The sequence below is a fragment of the Primulina eburnea genome, chromosome 10 (assembly GCF_022965805.1).
Source record: "Primulina eburnea isolate SZY01 chromosome 10, ASM2296580v1, whole genome shotgun sequence".
Classification (NCBI taxonomy): domain Eukaryota; kingdom Viridiplantae; phylum Streptophyta; class Magnoliopsida; order Lamiales; family Gesneriaceae; genus Primulina; species Primulina eburnea.
In genome coordinates this window covers 17,042,391-17,066,602 of record NC_133110.1, presented here as the reverse complement: position 1 = coordinate 17,066,602, position 24,212 = coordinate 17,042,391, and the positions used below count along the sequence as shown (strand labels likewise).

At 37.6% G+C, this 24,212-nt stretch overlaps 1 protein-coding gene across 1 annotated transcript; it reads left to right on the top strand.

Moving 5' to 3' along the window:
- The first annotated feature begins 10,715 nt into the window (after positions 1-10,715).
- On the top strand, positions 10,716-11,357 carry LOC140842949 (uncharacterized). Its single transcript, XM_073211154.1, has one exon. It carries the CDS (start codon positions 10,716-10,718, stop codon positions 11,355-11,357), a length of 642 nt encoding a protein of 213 aa, XP_073067255.1.
- Positions 11,358-24,212: the final 12,855 nt, after the last annotated feature.

The window sequence follows — 24,212 nt, the reverse complement described above, 5'->3', positions numbered from 1 at the left end:
GTTCCAAGACATGCCGAACTGAGACGGACCGACAGTCAAGCTCTCGACTGTAAATTGAGAACTACTTTTCTTCCCCTTCTCTTGCATTTGATTTAATTTTTCTTTCGTGTCGATTTGATTATTTTCTCTTGCTTTTGTTTAGTTTTATAAAAAAAAATAAATTATTTTGGTGTGCACAGCCGTGAAGCATCCGCCCGGGCGGGAATTTATATCCGCCCGGGCGCGCCCTTTTCAAAAAATTTTTTTCGAGGACCATCCGCCCGGGCGGAAACTTACATTCGCCTGGGCGCGCCCTTTTCAAAAAAAAATTCGAGGAATATCCGCCCGGGCAGAAACTTATAGCCGCCCGGGCGGATCGCGCAGACTTAAAATCTGCTGAACTTTCTTTTCCTCTCCCCACTCGAAACCCTCGCCCCCCTTTCCGAATTTTTCGCCCCCACTCTCTCATTCTCACTCAATTCATCTCTTCTCACCAAATTTCAGGTACAATCGTGCTCCCTCACCTTCACCAAGTATCAAGACGCGATTTTTCCGGTCAAGAACTCAACTCTCCGGCGAACCCAAGCGATTTCCGGCCCCCGCCGCCTCTTTTCCGGCGCCTCCTTCCATCTTTTGTGCTCAAGACTTATTATTTGGTGATTTTTCAGGGCAAAGACTCAATCTTGGTCTATACACTCCACCAGGAAGCATTTAGGCTACAATATTTTCTTCTGCGGTGGTCTTTCAAGCAACTCCGGTCATCTTCCACAGATTCCGGTGAGCATCTCCGGCGACCCTCAAAACCTTTCCGGTGTTTTGATACTTTGTGCACTCCAGTCTCGACATGGCACCCAAAAGATCTAAGGTAACTCATGGTGCTTCTAGTTCTCGATCCACTCCATCAATGTTTGTGAATGAAAAAGCAAGGGAGAGATTTGAACATGCTAGACTATATAGGAAACCAATCCCTGAGCGTGGATTTAGTTCGTTTATTATCGATCAGTTTTCGGAATCCCAAATAGCAAGACGAGGGTGGAATATCTTTGTAGCACAACCGAATGCAGCAGTGGTTCCGGTTGTGCGTGAATTTTATGCCAATGCTCCGGAGGGGAATGAGTATAAGGCATTTGTGAGGGGACATCTTGTCCCGTATGATCCCAAGACGATCAATGAAATGTTGGGCTTACCGTCGGTGGACGATTCGGTGTTTCGGGCGTGGGTGCTTAACCCGGATTATGATTTGATCATTCGCACACTCTGTTATCCGGGCACCACGTGGAAACAACCGGGGACTTATACGATCTTTCTTGAAAAATTTTTGAAAGTGGAGGAGGCATTGTGGTATGCATTCTTGTCTAAGAGATTGATGCCGGTCGGCCATACAAGTGATGTGCAGCGTGAGCGGGCGGTTGTTCTTTATGCCATCTGTACTGGGATGGTGATTGATGTGGGCAAGCTCATTTTCGGACAGCTTAACATGTGTATTAATAGCAGCAATTTGGCTTTTTACTTCCCGACGATAGTGACTGAGCTGTGTGCCCGAGCGGGGGTGATATTCGCAGATGATGATGAGTGGTTACCGCCGATGAGAGCCATTGATGAGGCTCTTTATAAATCCAAGAGGGAGAAAAGACAGGCTGAGCTGCCCGAGGAGGTATTTTTCGAGTATGGGAGAGCAGCTCAACCACCTCCGGCTTTAGGACATGCACCACCACCTCCGCAGCCACGCCGTCGTGCTATGCGAGATCGCGTCGACGAATTGGGCGCTTGGGCCACTTATCAGACTCAGTATCAGGCCGTTAATCAAGCTCACATTCAGAACATCGAATACTTGGTGCAGGGGATCTCAACTCATTTGGGTATCGACACTTCCGGACGGCCACCTACACCCGCATACCCGCCACCCTTCCATTTTCAGTACAATTATCCTATGCCCCCAGCAGCTGAAGAGGGAGTTCCACCGCCAGAGAATGAGGAGGAGGATGATTTCTGATCAGGGGAGTTTACTATTTCCCCTTTCTTTTTATTTTGCATGTTCTATCTCTGCATTTACATTCATGAGTTTTTTTATGTTTTTAGTGTTTGTTTCGTTCTGTGCAATGAGGGCATTGCACAACTCTAGTATGAGGGGGGTAGATTGTTATGTTTGCTTAGTTAATTGGTTTTAATTTCGTTGCATTTTTTTGTTTGGTGTCGTTTATGGTGAGAAGACATAGTTTATGAGCCAATGATGATGTTGAGTTGATAGTATACAAAAGTATTGATTGGGTCACTTCATGAATGGTACTCTTGATTGTTAAAGCATGAATTTTGGTACCAAGTTTGAACTTTTTGAGCACATATGTGTGGGGACTAGAATTTTGTAGGAATAATGGTGAAATTTGAAGGTTGTGTGTGGTTAACTTGAAAGGCATCATTTATGAGTTGATTTAGCATGTAAACCCGTGAAAATAAGTCACTAATTGGGACCTTGAATGAGAACATTTGATTTGCCTTGAACTTTACATTTACCCCTTTTCAATGCACTGAATTAAAATATCATACCCCTAACCAGCTGTAATCCAAAGTTATATATTCTTAGCCTAGGGAGTACATGTGTGAAAATTGTGCAGCTTAAAAAAAAAGGAGATGTAAGGTGAGGGGGAGCCGAAATAAAAGGAATGAAATTCTATTCCTAGGCTAAAAGTTGGAGATGTAAGGAGACGAGGAAAGTCAGACGAAAAGTCTTGATGATTGCACAATGAAAATGATCGGTGTACTCCCAACTTTTAGCCACTTGAGCTTATTTTCCGTCTTTTCGACACCCTTATCTGCACTTAAGAATTGAATAAAAGTTCAATTTATGGTTAGTGATAAATGGACACGGGGGTGCATGCTAGTGAGACTTGTATTGAAGTGTTAATTGAGTGACTCGCATGATTTGATGATTGATATATTTGAAGTACGAATGACTAGACCCATCATGACACACACACACGTTCAAATTAGTGTCAAGATTTATGTGTAGATGTGAATGAGTATTCGTTTGTGATTTGACTTGATTATGATTTGTATGGGGGAAAGTTCACTGAGGCATGAGTATAAAAGTTGTTAACTCACCATTGACATTTGCTTGTGTTGGTTATTTCTTGTTTTGAGTATTTTGTGTTTGTTGTGTTTATTTAGAATCTCGTGCTTTAACCTATTTTGCTCGAGGGCGAGCAAAAGGTTAGTATGAGGGGGTTGATAGGACTCGTTTTTACGTGTTTTTAGTGTTGGTTTTGAGTCGCATTCATGCATCATCTTAGTTTGTTTTAGTTTAATTCTGCATTTTTTAGCATTATTTAGCATGTGATTGATCTCGTGTATTTTGTGGTTATTTTGTAGGAATTGAACCAAAATGTGGGAGCAAATTTGTCAAAATATCGAAGAGGATTCGCTAGGGCGGTCAAAAGTGACCGCCCCAGCGAGCATTTTGGTCTGGCCGAGGATTTTATGCGTAAGTGTTTCGCTAGACCGCCCCAGCGAAATCAGGGACATGCTCGAGGAAGTTTATGCGAGGACCTCTCGCTAGGGCGGTCAAAATATACCGCCCTAGCGAGAAGCGAGATTCGGGAAGATTTGTTTCCAACTTTTGATGGACTCTATCCGACACCTAAACCTAATACACGAGATCAGCCTCCTTTTGGCAGACTTTTTATCATATTTTTTCATCACTTTTCTTGGAGGGGAGGCTAGAGAAAGGAGATTTCGAAGACCTCGAGATTTCCACGCGTCGTGGCCGTCGTTCATCGTCATCTTTAGTATTTTCATTATTCAGTATTTTATTTCTTACATCGATTGTTGGTTTTTATCATGAATTTCAGTAGCTAAACTCTAGATTTGTTGGGATTTGAGGGGATCCTACCCCGTACTCGGTGTTTAACATTATTTCTCGACGTTTTTATTAGTGATTTGTTTATGCTATTGTTCTTTCTTGTTTCAATCGAAGCCTAGCTAACTTCCTTTGATTATTTCATATTGTTGATGATTTCGATAGAACAATTAACAATAGGATCAAATAGTATAAACCACGGATTTACAATTTTAGTAGATATACGGAATTGGGTACGTGTCGATAGTGATAGTTCGCCCGGATGAAAGCTAGTGGATTCCATAGAATGTAATGCAATCTTGAACTGTTAAATAATTAAGGACACTTGAGTACTGCATGTTTATGATTAGTATTAATATAGCTCAACAGAGTATATTAATTAGTCTAGGGAATTCCGTCGAATGCACGAGTAAAAGTCGAGTGTAATTATTTAAACACGAGTGGTAGGTGAACTGCCAATTCCCAACAAATTCATTTCTCAATTGATTTAATCCAAATTAATCATTGCCTTCTTGAATACGTTTTCTTTGCATTTTAATTATTTTAGTTGTTCAATTTACATTAGTTTAATCATCAACTCATTTTATCGTTGCTAAAGAAATTTTACTTGAAAATAAAAATAGTGCAACGCAGTCCTTGTGGAACGATACTCGTATTCACTTACGTTTATTATAACTTGACTATCGTGCACTTGCGATATTTAAATCGAGCTTTCATTTATAAAATAAATTTTGGGACTATTCACTGTGCAAGTTTTGCTCGATCAGTCTCCTAGAAACTGAAAAGATCCACTGGTGCTTTACGATCTAGCTTACATCCTGCATAATCTGCATTTAATTATCCAACTAAATTAAAAGAAGAGTCTTTAACATACCATAATCCGACATTTTGAGTGCCTTTTAGATATTTTAAAATTCTTTTGGCAACTGAAAAATGCTATTGCTTAGGATTTGCTTGAAATCTAGCACACATGCAAACATCAAATACAATATCTGGACGACTAGCAGTTTGGTACAATAATGAACCTATTAAACCTCTGTAGATTGTCATCTCAACTGAAATTCCCCCTTGATCATTGTCCAGTTTGACTGATGAACTCATGGGAGTGCTTGCAGCTGAACATGTTTCCATGGCAAATTTCTTGAGCAATTTCTTTGTGTATTTGTTCTGACTGATAAAAATACAAGTGTCCAGTTGCTTCACTTGTAGTCCAAGAAAGAATGTATGTTTTCCCATCATACTCATCTCAAATTAGTCCTGCATTAACTTGGCAAATTTTTCACATAATTTGGGGTTAGTTGACCCAAATATAATATCATCAACATATATTTGCACAAGTAAAATGTGATCTTTTTTAGAAAATTTGAACAAGGTTTTGTCAACTGATCCAACAGTAAAATCATGATCAGTTAAGAATTTTGAAAGTGTCCCATACCAAGATCTTGGAGCTTGTTTAAGACCATATAAATCTGTTCAAACGATAGAAATGATTAGGAAAATAGTGATTGATATAACCTGGTGGTTGTAACATAAACTTATTCTTGCAACTGACCATTCAGAAATGCACTTTTTACATCCATTTGGTAGACTTTAAAGTTCTTGAATGATGCATAGGCAAGAAACATTTTGATTGCTTCCAGTCTTGCAACTGGTGCATACGTTTCATCATAGTCAATTCCTTCTTCCTGCCTATATCCTTGTGCTACAAGTCTCGCTTTGTTGCGTGCAACTGAACCATCTTCGTTCAGTTTATTTTTGAATACCCATTTTGTACCTAGAATTGTTTTACAAACTGGTCTTGGAACTAAGTTCCAGACATTGTTATGGGTAAATTGATTTAGCTCCTCTTTCATTGCATTTATCCAGTTAGGTTCAGCAAGAGCTTCGTCAGTTTTCTTTGGTTCCAATTGTAAGACAAAAGCGGAATGAATGAATAAATTAAGCATTAAATTTCTTGTTCTTACCGGGTCAGATGGATTACCTATCACCAATTCTGGAGGATGTGATTTCTTCCATCTGAGCTCAGTATTTGTTGCTTCCATATCAGCAACTGCTTCTGTTAGCAACTGAATGTTTTCAGTTTCAGTTGGAGTTGTATCAGTTGGTAAATGAATATCATCTATTTGCTCCACCAACTGATTATCAGGAGCAGGTTCCCTTTCAACTGATTGATCTAGTATTTCTGGTTCAGGTGTTTGAAAGATATTTCTATTGATATGATTTTCTTCTTCATTATCATCCTCCAAACTGATCTACGTAAAACGATCAACTAGCTAAACTGGATCAGTTGGCTTATCAGTTATCACAGTTTCATCAAAAACAACATGAATAGATTCTTAAACATTTAAAGAGCTTTTATTAAAAACTATATATGCTTTGCTAAATGAAGAATATCCAAGAAATATTCCCTCTGCAGATTTAGCATCATAGGCTTTTAAAAGATTTTTACCATTATCAAGAATAAAACATCTGTCAAATATTTTGAAATAGAAAACCACACTTTTTCTTCCATGCCAGATCTCATATGGTGTTTTCACATGATTCTTATTAATAATTTATCTGTTCTGAGTGTAAAATGCAGTGTTTACTGCTTCAGCCCAAAACCTTTGAGAAATAGCGGAATCAGCAATCATTGATCTAGCAGCTTCTTCAAGGGTCCGATTTATTCTCTCAGCCACACCATTTTGCTGAGTTGTTCTAGCTGCTGAGAGCTCATGCTTGATTCCAGAATTTTCTAAAAAAGTTGAAAGATTTTGATTGATGAATTCAGTCCCTCTGTCAGACCTTATTCGACCAATCCCAACTAATTTTTCATTTAATAGTCTTTTGAAGAGCTTAATCAGTTGTGCAGCAGTTTAGTCTTTGGATTTGAGAAAAATAACCCAAGTAAATCTTGAAAATCATCCACAACTACTAAAGTGTATTTCATTCCCATAAACTCATGACTGGTATTGAACCAAAATGATCCATTTGTAACAGTTTTAAGCATCGGGAAGATGGTTTACAACCTCGGTTTTTGAATGAAGATCTTACTTGTTTACCAAATTGACATGCTGAACAAACTTTATCTTTTGAAAAATATATTTTGGGAAAACCAGTTACAATATCATGGTTACTCAGATAGGAAATAGTTTTAAAGTGTAAGTGGTTCAACCTCTTATGCCACCACTACTTTTTAAAAGATTTGGAAGCAATAAAACAAACTGGTGCATAAGGTTGTTCAGTCCAACTGACTTTGTATGTGTTTCCACAACGATTCCCAGTTAGGATGACCTCATCAGTTGAGTCTCTAACTGAACAAGTGTTTCTGTCAAACTGAACTGAGAAATTATTGTCGCATAACTGATTGAAGCTTATCAAGTTATACTTCAAATTCTCAACTAGCAAAACATCTTTAATTGTAAAGTTACCATGGATAAGCTTACCCTTACTCACAGTTTTACCTTTGGAGTTGTCTCCAAAACTGATGTTTGGTCCAATATATTTGATCAGTTGATATAGAAAATTTGCATCTCTTGTCATATGTCGTGAACATCCACTGTCTAGATACTAAGTTGATTCTTTGCTTATTCCTGTTACCTGCAATCACATACAGTATATAATTTTGGTACCCATATTCATTTGGGTCCTAAACTGGTTAATCCTTTAGTAACCCAGACTTGAATCAGTCTAATTGACTACCCAGTTGCTGTGTTCCAATTGGTTTTTCTCGAATTCTTGGTAATATGTGTGTGATGTGAAGATGAAATAGTATGATTTGTATCATTTTTCAACGGACTATTCTTTTGATATTGTTTCTGAACTGACTTACAGTTGTAGTAATTGTAATATCCACTCCTTGAATACTGATTTTTGTAACTGAATCGTTTAGGTGACCAGTTTCTTGAATTAGTTGAACTCTCAGAGCTATATCCAATTCCATACCATTTGCATTTGTTCATACTATCAATCAATTGAACAACTGGTTTACTAGGTTCCGAGAATTCATTTACCATAGTTGATTTTTCAAAGGTAATGTTCCTTTGTTTTCTTTCAACTTTGGCTGTGTATCATTTGCAGAATTTTCATCATGACTTTTAAAGCCTAAACCAGTTTTATCAGCAACTGATTTTTGTTAGTTCAGCATTTCAGTCAATGCAACTGAAGATTTGTTCCAAACTTGAATCAGTTCAGTAAGTTTTGAAAGTTCTGTTTTTAACTGACATATCAAAGCTTGATTTTCAATCATTTCAGATTTTTCCTGTGCAATCTCCCTTTTTAGACTCAACAGTTCAACTGACTCATCAGTTTCTGTTTTCTTGTCATTGGGATCAGTTTGCTCAGTTCTAATCTTCTCAAATGATCGAGCAAGTTTGTGATACTCATTTACCATGTCAAGCAATGTGGTAATGAGTTCCTCACATGTGAAATCAGTAGAGCTAAAGTCAAATACATGTTCACATGCTGACTCCAGTTCAACATTATCTGCCATTAAGCATTTGACTTCCTCTTCATCTTCACTTGAACTGATTGGGCTTTCTGGTTCTGACTCGTCACTATCAGAATCTGCCCACTTAGATTTGCTTTCTTCTGCCAAAAGCACTTCATGTTTCTTTTTGTATGATTTCTTGTCATCCTTGGTCCTTCTTCTGTGCTCATAGGGCTTCTTTTCCTTTAGATTTGATCCTTGACTGTCCTTCTTTGGCTTAGGACAGGCTGCTATGAATACCAGATTTGCCACAGTTGTAGCGAACATAGGATTCTTCTTTGGTCTGATTTTTCTGATATTGCTTCTGGAAGTTTCCTTGATTCCTCCTCATAAACCTTCCAAATTTATTGACAAACAATGACATAGCATCATTGCTCAATTGATCAGTAGATTTGTCAACTGAACCAGTTGGTTCAAGTCTGACAGTAGTTAAAGAAATTGTGGCAGCTGGTGTAGAAGGTTCTCCTTCTCTGGTTTGTAGTTAAAACTCGTAAGTCTTTAGATCAGCAAACAAGTCATGAAGTTCGACTTTGTTAATTAGGATCCTTTGACTCTCTCATTTCCATGGTCTTGACATCTCATTCTTTGAGAAGACCTCTTACCACCTTTAGTGCCACTTCTTTATTCAATTACAATTTTCCAAGTGCATTCAGCTCATTGATAATACCACTGATCCTCTCATCATATTCGTGCATGGATTCTCCTGCCTTCATCTTGATGTTGTCAAATTTCTGAACAACAACTGATAGCTTGTTCTATTTTGTTTGCTCGTTTCATTCACACAGCTGGATCAGTTTCTCCCATATCTTTTTGCCAATTTTGCACATCTTGATTTGTTAAAAGTGACTTTATCCAGCGTTTTGTATAAGATATCCTTAGCCACATTATCTAGGTTGGCTTTTCTCTTGTCCTCAGTTGTCCATTTTCTCTGGGCTTTTCTAGGCGATGAGGTGCCCCATCAGTAATGGCAACTACTGTATTTGATTTTAGGATCTTCATGAGACCATCAGTAATGACATGCCACATGTCGTCATATTGTGCAGCTAAATGAGCATGCATTATGATTTTCCAGTCGTCAAAATTTTCTCTGGTAAACATCTATATTTTATTGAATAAAGACATGTTGATAAGCTTTGTGAATAAGAGTATTCTGAGACAAGATTCAACTGCTCTGATACCAGTTGATAGGATCGATTGATTGGTTGAGATGTGTTTAGAAGGGAGGTTGAACAAACACTCACGATTTTATAATCTTTTCAAATGAATTGTCAGTTTTGTGACAAACTGAAAACTAGGAATCTTGTCAGTCTGTGACAATCAATTTAACTGATAACAGTTGCGGAAATAAACTGACTGAAAGATATGATAAATAACTGAAGTAAGAACACACAAAGATTTATGGATGTTCAGAGATTCGAATTACTCCTACGTCACCCATTCTATCACAAGATCAAATAAAAAATAAAACAGTTTGTGCTTATATGCTCGAAAAGTAGCCTCAAATGCTACAAATAAATATAATAAGTGTGAGCTTTTTGATTCTTTAGTAAGAGCGATAATTTTAGCAGGATAACAACAAGCTTGAGAGAATAGATAGATCGATATTTTCTTACTACTCACCTATTTATAGGCTTCTCTTCAATGGTAACATTAAATATAATTTGAATCTTTATACCCGTTGATTGCCACGTCAATATTCCTCTAACATTCATATACTGTAACTCTGAAATGCGGCGTTCCACTACGAGTTGCAGTCACCTTTGTACTCTTGTCGGTTTAATGTTCTTTTCGACAACTGATGACGTGTACAGCTGAATGATCAGCTGATAAGCAATCGCTGGTAGCCTCACAACTGAATATACCAACTGATCAGTCAGTTGTCTTCGTAAGTTCAGTTCAGCTGGTTTCAGTTTCCTTCGATAAACTGTGCATTAATCTTCAGTTAGACAACTGTCAGTTGATTTAAGTATGATCAGTTAGTCCAATAAATTAAACACTTAGTTTGTCAAACAACCAAAATTAAGTTTCCAACGATATCATTATCAAACATAAGGTGAAACACGGAGATGTTGCATAGGGATGCAATTAGATTCTACCTTTTAAAAATTATAATCGGCTGATATTATTCGGAATCATAATTGCCTAATTTGGACTTGCATGCTCACTAAAGAAATATGATTTCTCTTTTTCATCAGAGGTTGTTGAAAATGTCAAAATGGCGGGAGGGAAATTTATAAAATAAAAATCCATATTTTATATCTTAAAATTATTTTAAAATAATTAGTAATTATTATCTGTTTTCGTTTTCATTATATTTACATTGACGTCTCGTAACCCACTTTCAATCATTCTAAACCAAAACAAGTTGACTGGCCATAACTATAATGATCAGGTTAACTGAACTCGAAAAAGATTATGTATGTTCTTGATAAGAAGCCACTGAGGAAACCACCTTCGAACGCCAGTGAGATTGAGTTGGCTAAGCTTGAGAAATGGTGGGACCATGATCTTCAAGCTAAAAGCTACACGTTAGCTTCTATGTCAAATGAACTGAAAAGGAGGTTCGAGAAGACGGTGAATGCTGCTGACGTTCACCTTTATCTGAAAGAGTTGTATGGCGTACAAACTCGCTCAAAAAAACATGCTACTATTAAAGAATTCATGAATACACGTCTGCGAGATGAGACTTTGGCCCATGAACATGGTGTTAGGATGATTGGGCCCTTTGAGAAGTTGGTGGGACATGACGTGATTATTTCTAGTGAGATCTCGATCGATATTCTCTTGCTGTCACTGCCCCTCTCGTTCGATGGATCCATGGTCAATTTTAATATGAATAAGCTTGAGGCCACCCTTGAAGAGTTGGTCAACATGCTTACTATTTATGAGGCAACAATCAAGAAAAAAAGCATGTTCTTGTGGTGTACTCGTCGTTCGGTACGAAAAGGGGCCCAAAATAGAGGGAAGAGGCATTATGCCCCACCCAAGAAGAACCGGCCTAATAAAAAGCCATACAATAAGCCCACTCAGGGGCTCACAAATCCCGACAAGCCTTAACATATCTGTTTCCACTGCAACAAGCCTAGACATTGGATGCGTAACTGCACAGAGTATCTAGCCCAGAAGCGTTCTGACCATGGTATGTTTTACATTGAAATAAATGTCTCAACTAATTCTTCTTCTTGAGTATCGGATACCGGATGTAGTTCTCATCTATGCAATGATTTGCATGTGATGGCAAGAAACAAGAGACTTAGAGATGAAGAAACATTTCTGAGACTAGGAAATAGAGCAAGGATTGTTGCAACTGCCATTGGAGATGTTACTTTATTTTAAACAATAATTTTAAGTTACTTTTGAGAGAAGTTTTATATGTTCCTGAGTTGGTTAAAAATATTATTTATAATTCTATGCTTGATAGGGATGATTATTTTTGTGTTTTTGATAAAGGTGATATTTGCAAGAATGAATCTTTCCTGGGAACCGACGAATTATTAAAAAATTTAGATAACTTAAAATTAAAGCTATTTCATTGAACAATATCCAAGCACAAATGAAAACAACAACAAACAAAAGAAAATTAAATGATCGAAATCCCGCACAAATATGGCACACTAGACTATGTCATATTTCCCAAAGAAGGAAGCACAAACTAGTGGGAGAAGGTTTGTTTGACTCGTCAGACATAAATTCTCTACCTACTTGTGAATCTTGTCTAAAGAAAAAATGACTAAGACTCCATGTAGTAAAAATGTGGAACGTGCATGTAGAACCCAAAAAATCAGATTACGTATAAGTCATGCATAAATATTATTATTTAAATTAAAACAATTTTTATTCTTTTTATATATATATGATAGGGTTTAATTCATTTAAAAATTTGTTAAGTCATGATTATTTATTTTAAACGCAGAGGTTTAGTTTTTATCTTTTCAGTTAAATACGCGAGGCAGGACTAGAGTTTGGAGAATTGAGATAAAATTAATAATAAGAAAATATTCCAAAATTTAATTTATTTTAATGATAAAGAATGTTTCTAAGATTTATTAAGCTAATTGGATTTAAGTTACTAAATAAGTTCTTCTATGTCCAATATTTAGTTAAAAGCCAAAATTAAAACGTGCAACCAATTGGGATAAATTAATCTAGGCCTAATATATTCAAGAAATTATAACCTAACATTCTAATAATTAATTTTAAAGACCAAGCCATGCCATGCAAGAAATTTTTTCAACCTAATTTAATTTGTTAATTCACTAAAATACATAATGGGTGTTTAAAACTTTAAGAATTCAAAATCAAGATTTAAGCAATATTTTACCTTGCATTTAGACAGAAAATTTCGGTCATCACCCACCTAATTCTCCTCAATCCACTAATCTAGCACATTATTCCATATCCCTCGAGCAACAAGGATAGAAAGAATGAATTTGCCAATCAAAATCTTCATTTGTACCTTCACCTTCATTACCTAGCCTTTTCACCCAACCTACCTTCGAAATTTTCAGAGTAAGCAACAGCTAGAAATCGTGCATTAGCAGCAGGAAATTTAAGAAAGAAAAATACAACTCCGACTCCGCTGCGCCGTGTTTGTCATATTGGTTTGTTTTCTCCAAAACCGATTTCCGGAAATGTATATATTGTTTTTTTCTTCTTCAATCAAGTCCTATAGATATTTTTAAACCACTATATGTTCATGATTCAAGGAACAAAACAAAATTTTGACAGCAACTTGCAAAGAAATTCTGTACAGGACTTCTTGGCCACTTGCTTTGTAACTCACGGTTGAGTTGTTTTGTTGGTTACAGGAAATCGGTCAGTTCCAGGCACTCCGGGCTGCATCTAGGCATGTATTAGAGGGTGTTAGGGTAATGTTGGTTCATTGAGTTAAGCCCATGCACTCAAGCTAAGGACTTGACAGCAAACCTTCCCATGGTTGCAAGTTTGAGTCACAATTTTTGGTTATTTGGTTGTCTAAGGTGGATGTTCAAACCTTGGTTGGCCCAGGGCCTGTAACCATGGTTAGGACCCTCCCTTAGCATGTCTAGAACGTGACCAAGTTGGTCTTTCAAGGCTTGGTTCATGAACCCATCAAAATTTTACAACAACAAAACAAGTGCTCTACGATTTTCCATTTTCTGTGCGAGGGAAGCTCTCGGTTTTTTTTGGGGTTTGGGTGGATTGTGATTGGCTTTTATCCCTTAGCCATGGTTCACAAAATACCTCATCATGTCTGGATTGAGCCATTGTCGAGCATATGGCCTCCGGAACGATACAAGACAGCTAAACATTTCAATACATTACACAGTCCAGAATTTCGGTGCTCTCGGTTGGAGCTTTAGGTTGTCCTAAGTATTTGCTTGGATTGTGGTTGGCCTAGTGCCCTTAGCCATGGTTCAAGCCACACCTCAGGATGTTGGTAGGAGACTCTGATCGGTGGTTCAAGCCTAACAGCCATTAGTTTCATAAACTACACGATATAAGCACAGCTGCTGCCACTGCTTTTTGACAGCAGTCTCGCTTCGGTTCAGGGGCCTTGTTCGAGTTCTTGGTTTGTTTTTAGGCTATGGCCTTGGACTGGACAGTACCCCAATGAGTTATGAAAGTTTTTTGGCCGTTCGTGATTTGGTTGAGTTTAGAGGTCGTACGAGAATTTACGGTGCAATGTGCCAAAGTGACTCTCGAAAGAGCGTTTCATGATTTTTGCCTCCATTCACTATTTTTCGTGTATTAAAATTCTTAGGGATATTATTTCATTATGTTAGGTGTATTTTAATCATGGCTAAACAATGGTTCAATGTTGGTTCAGGTTGGTGCGAAGCCATGGTTGGAAAATAGGTTGTTGGTCTCATTTGTCTCGTTTTTGGGTCGAGTATGAAGTTTGTGTCAAGTTGAGATTATTTCCATGTGTCTCATATTAGGATTAGGTCGTAGCAAGCCTGGAAACGATCCAACTTTCCCGATAAAATAAGAGTTATAATTATATTACGTGCATAAAATATAAAATGTTTACTTTGAGATATATGCGATATGTGTTGTGGCCACCTCACGCTTATGGGATCTCTCCACCCAGTGACTTACGACCGGTTTACGATTATGTATGCGTACGGACATCCAGTCCAAGGGCTGTGGTGATCTCTACCGCCCAGTATATTGTGGTCTAGTCTGATCAGACGTTCATGTTATGTTATGGGCCACTTGCATTGAAACATTATCTCTACTAGAAAAATCTCGATATAATATTTTATGACAGGTCTCTATCGAGCAAATATTTTACGTACGATTTTCAGATATGCACGTATTTATATTTACTCATGACTCGATTTTCACCTTATGCTTTACGGAATGATATTTTTACGTTGCATGCGATTTTATGATATATTTACTCGTTATTCACGATATATGCATGTTGAGTCTTTAGACTCACTAGACTTAATTGTTATAGGCACTGATGAGGTCGAGACTGAGGGCGGAGACCAGTGAGCTAGCTTGGGTCAGCAGTAGTAGGAACCCGAGGACCTCATGTTTCAGTTTATTCATCTTTTTATGTTCAAATTCAGATTTTTATATGTTGGGTTATTTTTAAGTAGTTGTTTTGAAATACAATATTTACTTCCGCTGTTATTTTAAAGTTAAACCTATTTATATACTTATTTTATGAATGAGGTAAATTATTTACTTAGAAATATTTTTGATCATTCCGTAAAAATGCAAATACGAATTACAACCCTTTATAGTGCACATGGTCTACTGGATCTAATCCACACAGACGTCTGTGGCCCGCTAAGTGTTAGCACAAAAAAAGTGCAATCATAATTTATTACCTTTACTAATGATTATTCGAGGTATGTGTATATCTAGTTGATGAGAAACAAATCTGAAGCATTTGAAAAGTTCAAAGAATTCAGATCAGAAGTAGAAAAACTATTATAAAGGAATATTAAGACACTTCGATATAATCGAGGTGAAGAATACTTGAGTACTGAATTCTTGGATTATCTAAAATTGAATAAGATTCTCTCACAGTGGACTCCACCAAGAACACCACGATTGAATGGTGTTCTGAACATTGTAATCGAACTTTGATAGACATGGTTCATCTATGATGGGATTCACTGAATTGCCTACACCATTTTGGGGATTTGCGCTTGAAACTGAGGCAATATTGAATAATGTTCATACAAAATCAGTGGATAAAACACCTATAAGATATGGATGGGAAAAATCTCAAATATTCTTACATGAAAATATGGAGATGTCCTACTTACATAAAGCAGATAGTAATAGACAAATTGGATTGTAGATTCATTTTTTGATACTTTGTGAGATATCCAATATTTCTATTTGATACTATTTCTGATTGTCCCAAGGAAGCAAAAGTGTTTGTTTCAAGAAATTTCACTTTTTTAGAGAAGGAATTTCTATTAGATAGAAAATGTGATATTATAGAACACGAATAAATTCAATATACTCTCTCAACTGTAGAAGTTGAACTAATCCACAACAGCCAGTAGTTGAATTACACGCACCTAGAAATTCTGATAGGATTTTTAGAGCACCTGCTAGATATATGCTTATTCATGAATAAGGCCATGATGGATGTGATCCAATGAACTTCAAAGAAGCGATATCTGATACTGATTATCCAAATGACTTGAAGCCATCCAGCCTGAAATAGGCTCTATGTATTCAAACCAAGTCTCGACATTAGTTGATCCACCTGAGAGAATCATTCTAATAGGACGCAAATGGATCTAAAATAAAAATCTTGGGGTGGATGGGAAGGTATTGACCTTCAAGGCAAGATTGATTTTAAAAGGTTATACTCAAAGGCAAGGAATTGACTATAAGGAATCTTTCTCACCAGTTGCTGTGTTTAAGTCCATTAAAATACTACTAGCCATAACAACATGGTATGACTATGAATTATGACAAATGGATGTAAAGAAAACATTCCTCAATTGAGACATTAAAGAAGATATTTATATGACACAACCTTTGAGATACACGTCAGAAGGCAGTGAGCATAAAGTGTGCAAACTTCAAAGATCAATATATGGTCTTAAGAAGGCGTCAAGAAGTTAAAACCTCAGATTTGACAACACTATCAAGGAATTTGGTTTTGCTAAAAATCCTGAGGGAACATGTGTGTACAAAAAAGTTAGTGGGAGTGCAGTGTCCTTTTTAGTGCTTTATGTTTGAAATATCCCTTACTTTTAATTTTAAATTTTAAATAAATACTATGGAATAAATTTTTTTTTTTTTGTAAACTTTAACTTCAAAACCATCCAACATAAGTCAATTTTAAAATAATCCAACGACTAAACTTCAAAATAAAGCATAAAATCTTTAAATAAGTAATCATAAAAATATTTACTCTAAAATCTTAAATCTTAAACTAATGCGGAATAGATAAGTCTTTCGGGAGTGTACTTTTAGACCCGATCCACTCAAACATCAGCGCCTCCCTGAAATCATCCTCACCTGCGACAATTCAAACCTAATGAGTCTAATGACTCAGCACGTCCAAACCGTAAATAACAAGTAAAATTATGCATGCAAATGTATTTAAAAATCATATTTTTAGTTAAAATAAGCTGGCGTAAAAACTCGTAAGCATATATCTTTCATAAATCATTTAAACACGTAATATCATTCAGCTCCCTCAATGTAAATAATTTTAGCATATAACATCACAAATAATTTCCTCATCATATATCATTTTGGGTGAAATTTGATCATTGAGAGTGAATATCCTTTATCATTTGTCCCCTGGTCGACTGATTAGTCTATTTACACCAAGTACCTGGGTGTGGGGCGTCAGCAACTCTCATCACTAGGTCGCGGTCAAATATGGAAATACGATCGTTGGACTCCCTTTGGGTACTTTTCCTTCACGATATTTCTGTTTTATCCTCTGTGTCGCAGTCAGTTCACATCTTTCGAAATATTTTTCCTTTCATTTTATTATAAAATATCATGTCCTTCAAAAATCATAAAATAGCATTTCGCGAAAATCGTATCGCCTTTGAATATATCATAAAAGTATCATAATTGCATCATAAACCTTTTAAAATATCATTGAGCATTATTATGATTCTTCTAGACAGTGCCAGACCTTTCGAACTATCCGAGACGTAAAATGACCATTTTACCCCTGAACCTCGAACTTTTCCATTTTGACTTTTTATTACCTCTTTTGACTTGAACCTATCCCGAGCCATCATATAAGCTTAAATTTGACTTTTAATATTTTTCTTAGATATAAAAACCCGAGCCTTTCGATTTAATGACTTAATAGCTAAACCTTGAAGCGTTTTAAACCCGAATAAATTAAAACCTAATATTTTCTTCTCAAATTTTAAACATAGACGTTTCATCGCTTAACTACGCCCGAGAGTCACGAACCATGCCCCGTGGACCACAGTACAAAACCCTTATCTTGTCCTAGACCATATTCGACCCTTTTTCAACTTAGAACCCCTAGTGCATCCCAACATTGAACCACCCTTGAGCCATCTTTGAGCCAGACCACATCTATACCTCCAGATCACATTCCAATAGACAGACCCTGACCAGCCCTATGCATGAATATCCCCTCCTTTCTTCCCAAGCCGCGCACGTCCCTTCTCTATCCTAGCCCCCGGTTCTTGCCCCTCTTTGAACCATATCCTCCCAACACCTAGCCATCCCTAAGCCACTCTCCTGGGCTGCCCTAGCCTAGCCTGAACCGAATTCTGCCCCTCTCCTTACATCATCCAGCCGCAGGCACCCCTTATCCTCTTAGGGCATGCGCTTGTCCTCACTCTTCGCGCCTTTCGTCCAGCCACCAAGGACCCCTCAGCATGCTTGGCTGCAGTCTAAACAGGACCCCGACCCAGCCATGGATGGCCCCTGGTGCGCTACCCTCGTGGCCGAACCACCTTATCCCAAAAACCCATAGAATAACCTAGAAACCCTAGGTTCGACTTTCCCTTAGCCTTGCACGTTTCTAGCCTACGTTTCTCCGTGGAATGATTCTTTTTATGACCTATAAAATTCTCTTATTGGCAATGTGTCCTTGGGAATCATAAAGCGTCTCAAACAAGCATAAAATCATCAAAACATTGAAAATAAACCCTTAAATGTTTCTTATTTTTATCTAAATAATTTTCATGCTAAAAATAATGTAAATCATGTATAATATAATTTGAATGGTGCAAAAAGAAAGTTTAGAACATGATTTTGTGTTAAAAATGCTCGAAAATTCAATCATCGGCGCGGGTTGCGAAGAGAAGCAAACGGTAAGCGACTTGCCTTTGATTTTTGCCTTAAAGTTTTCAAAAATCTTATTGTGTGTTGTGTGTGTTTTCAGCAGCCAACTAAGAATCTTAGAACCGTGGTTTTGATTTATTATTTTCAAAAATAGTGTTTCAAAAAGTTGATGTTTTAAGGTTTTTTGTTTAGAAATAATTAAGTCCATTAATCCTAGGTGAATTAGGCCTAGTAAGACCAATTAAATTGAAAAAAAATTAATTTTACAAAAATCATTTTCAAAAATAATAACTTTCGGGCCCTTTAAAGTCCTTCGTTTGACTAAAACTGGCTTTCCGGAAAAAATAAGGCTCAACTCATGATATAATTTGGACTCCAGCATTTTTAGTAGATTTTAATCTTATTTAATCATATTATCGGGCCTTAAAAACATTTATCAAAAAATATTTTCATCTTGATCGTCCCCGATCTCCTTTCCCCGGCCTAATATCGAATATATGGACAAAATCTTTATTTCATGAAATCATGCAATTTAAACATTTAATCATATAAAATAGATCATTTAAGCTTTAATAAAACAATTAATCAGTTTTAAATAATTTTTATCATGCGGTTTACGTGAACTGATTTTCAAGTTTTACAAATCATCTTCCCCTAAAAAAAAAATTTGTCCTCGAAATTATGACTCGCCGAACAACTCTAGGTAGCGGTTGCTCTTAAGAGCCTTTGTCTCCCAAGTGGCTTCTTACTTCGAGTGACTCAGCCACTCTTTAACCATCTTTATCACCTTATTCTGCAGCCTTCTCTCATGTATGCCAAAATTTGAGTAGGCCTCTCTTCATAAGACATGTTTGGTGTAAGCTGCAGTGGCTCAAAATTTAGTACATGTGAAGGAATCGACATGTACTTGCAAAGCATTGATACGTGGAAAACGGTGTGAACTCCTGCAAGATTGGGTGTTAATGCCACTCGATACGCTAATGCTCCCACTCCGTCGAGTATCTCGATTGGTCCGATGAAACTCGAAATGAGTTTGCATTTCTTGACAAATCTCATAACACCCTTCATAGGTGCTATTTTCACAAATACGTGGTCACCGATTGCAAACTCGAGATCCCACCTTCTTTTATTAGCGTAGCTTTTCTGTCGGCTCAAAGCAGTTGTGGGGACCCAGGCTCTAACTCAATTGTCTTTGGGATTAATTGGATCTTTGCTAGAAAATGTGGGTCAAAATTTTGCTTTTAACATAAAAAACAATTGTATATAAATCATACACAAATGATACCTCTATTATATTTTCCACAAAGTAGGTACATGTCTTGTTTCATTACATACTTAAACAAACTAGTATTTGAAACACATTACATATCAAATGTAAAAACTACTAGTCCATCTTCTACGCCCGTAATCACCACGCTATCCAATCTCTCGTATTTGTCTCCAGCCTGATCATGTCCCACCTGTTGTCATACACACATTCAGACACAACAATAGCCAGAAACTCCGGTGAGAACAAATCCCAGTATAAAACATGTATACATGCATATCATGCAATTAAATACAAAATCATAATACATGAATCAGTAATCATGACACATTAGTGAAGACATATAAAACATCTTTGACTCTTATTCTTTGACTCGAGTTATATCTAAGTCTAGGGATCCCGGCGTGAATAAGACATAACTAGTCTCCCACCTACTCTCCCAATCGGGGTGGCGGTACGTCTTATTCCTAGACTTCGGCCCTGTCTGTATCGAATATCTACAATCGGAGTCTATCTTCTCCTATGCCTCGATACCACCGAATGTATAGAACTTGGCATATCTGCCAATGACTCTCCTATCTCAGTACAAGTATATAAATCAATATAGAGTACAAACATAACAAGTATGTGGTTTTGGGAAACTCAAATCAAATCTGATTCGAGTTATTCTTCCTGAATCAACATTGAATTATACCTTTCGTTGTTCAGTCTTTGTCGATGTTGAGGTCTCGATGTCTAAGCTTGTCAAAACAAATCTGAAATGACATATTCAAGATACATTCTATCAATCTCTAACTTAAATCAATACACATACAGATCAATATTCAATCTCGGTACATTTCAACGGCATAACGGCGTAATCTCGCGATCCCGGTCAATTCAAACATCAGTAATCAATACAATAACTCATAATCCTTATCATAACACATCTACTAAGCTGAAATCTGCATAATCTCATACACATATATGCTGTAAAATCGTAATAATCGCATACGATAACATTTCTTCGAGCCGGTTTCGAATATACGTATCTCGTAATCTCAAGAACATATTTTAGAGTGCAAATCATACTTCCTCCCATACATCAAGTTCGAAACATGCTGAAATGAAATAAAACTTACATCCTTTCTTAGTCGGTGATGAGAGAAGCAAGAATTTAAACTCAGATCGAAAATCGGGCGGTTAGATTCTTAAAAATCACAAGTCTAAGATGGAATGAAGTTTTGGAGGAATTCTCTGAACTTGGTCTCGGTTCTTGCTGCTGAGAATGAAGGATGACATATTAAGTATGCATGGCAAGGACACATGGTTTATTCTATATTCTGTACGTCACACCGCAGGTGCGCTCACTCTACACCGCGGGTGCACTAAGCGTACTGATCACTTCCAGAAATTCAGAAGAAACGACCGCGGGTACGCTGGCTTTTGGACCGCGGGTGCGTTGCCCTCTCTGTCCCAACACCGCGGGTGCGGTTGTGTTTATGGCGCGGGTGCATGAACCTTACTGTCCACAAAAACTTGAATTGCAACGTCGCCTTTCCATGTCTATCCTTCCATTCCCTTATTCATAATACATGATAACTCAAAAGTATCAAACTAAAATTCCGGGCATTACATTTCTCCCCCTCTTAGATATGAGTTTGTCCTCGAACTCGCAGGTAATCAATCAAAGCATGTAAAAGAAGTAATGCAATCAAAAGCTGAATAAATACTCACGTCATGGAAATAACTCTGGATATCTCTGTCTCATTTATGATTCTGTCTCCCAAGTTGCTTCTTCAGTGCCATGACGACTCCACTGGACTTTAACTAGCGGAATAGTCTTCGTTCTAAGCTATTTTTCTTTCCGATCCAGAATCTGAGTTGGCTGTTCAATATAACTTAAAGTGTAGTCAAGCTCGGCTTCATCAGCCTAAATGACATGAGAAGCATCAAGCATATATCTGCGCAGCATCGATCCATGGAAGACGTCATGTATCTCGGATAAAGAAGGAGGAATGGCGAGTCGATAGGCACGATCGCCAATCTTCTCAAGAATCTCGTATGGATCGATGTATCTAGGAGACAACTTTCCACGTTTGCCAAATCTGACAACGCCTTTGAATGGAGAAATCTTCAAAAATACTCTGTCCTGCTCAAACTCTAACGGTCTACGTCTAATCGCATACTTGGCTTGTCTATCCTGCGCTGTCTTGATTCTTTTCTGGATCAGTTTTACCTTCTCAGTCATTTCTCGGATCATATCAGGTCCAAGTTCTGGTATTTCAGATATATCATCCCAATACAGAGGAGATCTGTACTTCTTGTCATATAATGCTTCAAACGGTGCCATCTTGATGCTCGTCTGATAGCTGTTGTTGTACGAGAATTCACAAAGAGGTAGTGAATCTCGCCAACTAGTGCCAAAATCTAGCACTACAGCTCTCAGCATATCCTCTAATGTCTGGATAGTCCGTTCTGACTGTCCGTCTGTCTGGGGATGGTAAGCAGTACTCATATGCAATGTCGTACCTAGAGCTAGTTGCAAACTTTGCCAAAAGTGTGAAGTGAATCCTGGATCACGATCTGATACGATAGACTTCGGCTCACCATGCAATCGAACTATCTCTCTGACATATATCTCTGCCATCTGATCATATCTGTACGTCATTCTATACAGAATAAAGCATGCGGATTTGGTTAATCTGTCAATCACAACCCAAATCGCATCACAGCCCCAGGATGATCGTTGTAACTTCGTAATAAAATCCATGGAAATGTGATCCCATTTCCATTCAGGTATCGATAAGCTCTGAAGTAAACCTCCGGGTTTCTTTCTCTCAGCTTTCACCTGTTGGAAATTCAAACACTTAGATACAAACTCTGCAATGTCTGATTTCATCTTTTTCCACCAAAACTGTGTCTTGAGATCGTTGCACATCTTTCTGCCACCAGGATGAATACTGAACCGACTACAGTGCGCTTCTGACAATATCTGTTGTTTCAAATCTGAAACATCTGGCACTACAAGACGGTTATTCACATAAAAAACATGATCATGTACCCGATACTCTGAATGATGTCCTGATATGACCATCTCAATCGACTGCACATTCGGATCATTTTTTTGTGCCTCTTTAATGCGAACAATCAAATCTTGTTCCATTTGAATCATAGCAAGTCGCAATGGTTAACTATCTATATCAAATGCTAATCCAGAAAAACAACAATCTTCAATCAAATTTGAAACACATATCGTCGATAAGGATAAGGAACATACCTTTCGACTCAAGGCATTCGCTGCTGCATTTGACTTTCCTGTATAATACTTGATCTCACAATCAAAGTCTTTCAGCAGATCAAGCCATCTTCGTTGTCTCATATTCAACTCTGACTGAGAAAACAGATACTTCAAGCTCTTATGGTCAGAATAGATTTGAAACTTTTCGCCGTAGAGATAGTGTCGCCATATCTTCAGTGCAAATACAATAGCCGCCAATTCAAGATCATGAATTGGGTAACGAGTCTCGTGTGGCTTCAACTGTCTCGAGGCATAAGCAATGACATGCCCCCGCTACATCAGAACACATCCTAGCCCTCTGTGAGATGCATCACAATATAAAACAAAATTACCAGTACCTAAAGGGATAGTCAATACAGGAGCACTGGTCAGTCGTCTCTTTGACTCCAAGAAGCTAGACTCACAGGCTTCAGACCACACAAATGGCTCATTTTTCTCTGTCAACTGGGTAATCGGCTTCGCGATACTGGAGAAATCTTTAATAAATCGTCGATAGTACCCAGCCAAACCCATGAAACTGCGTATCTCTGGCACTGAGGTCGGTCTAGGCCAACTGATCACTGCCTCGACTTTTCTCGGGTCAACAGATATACCGTCTCCAGATATGATATGCCCCAAAAAGACAACCTGTCTCAGTCAAAACTCACATTTTGACAGTTTAGCATACAGTTTCTCATTTCTTAGCATCAGCAACACAGTTCTTAAATGTTCGGCATGCTCAATCATACTCTTGGAATATACCAAAATATCATCAATAAAAACAATAACAAACTCATCTAAATATTTCTGAAAGACACGGTTCATCAGTCCCATAAACACCACTGGAGCATTCGTTAAACAGAAAGGCATGAAAATAAATTCATAGTGTCCATACCTGGTTCGGAATGCTGTCTTCGGTATATCAACATCTCGGACTCTCAGCTGGTGATATCCAGATCTCAGATCAATCTTGGAATAGACAGAGGATCCCTGCAACTGATCAAATAAATCGTCTATACGAGGCAAGGGATATTTGTTCTTTACCGTTGCCTTGTTTAGTTGCAGGTAATCAATGCACAATCTAATCTAACCGTCTTTCTTTCGCACAAATAGCACTGGTGCGCCCCAAGGA

Bases quoted from the DNA above. Each gene is read 5' to 3' on its own strand.
- LOC140842949 (XM_073211154.1), top strand. From the start codon at position 10,716: ATGTATGTTCTTGATAAGAAGCCACTGAGGAAACCACCTTCGAACGCC.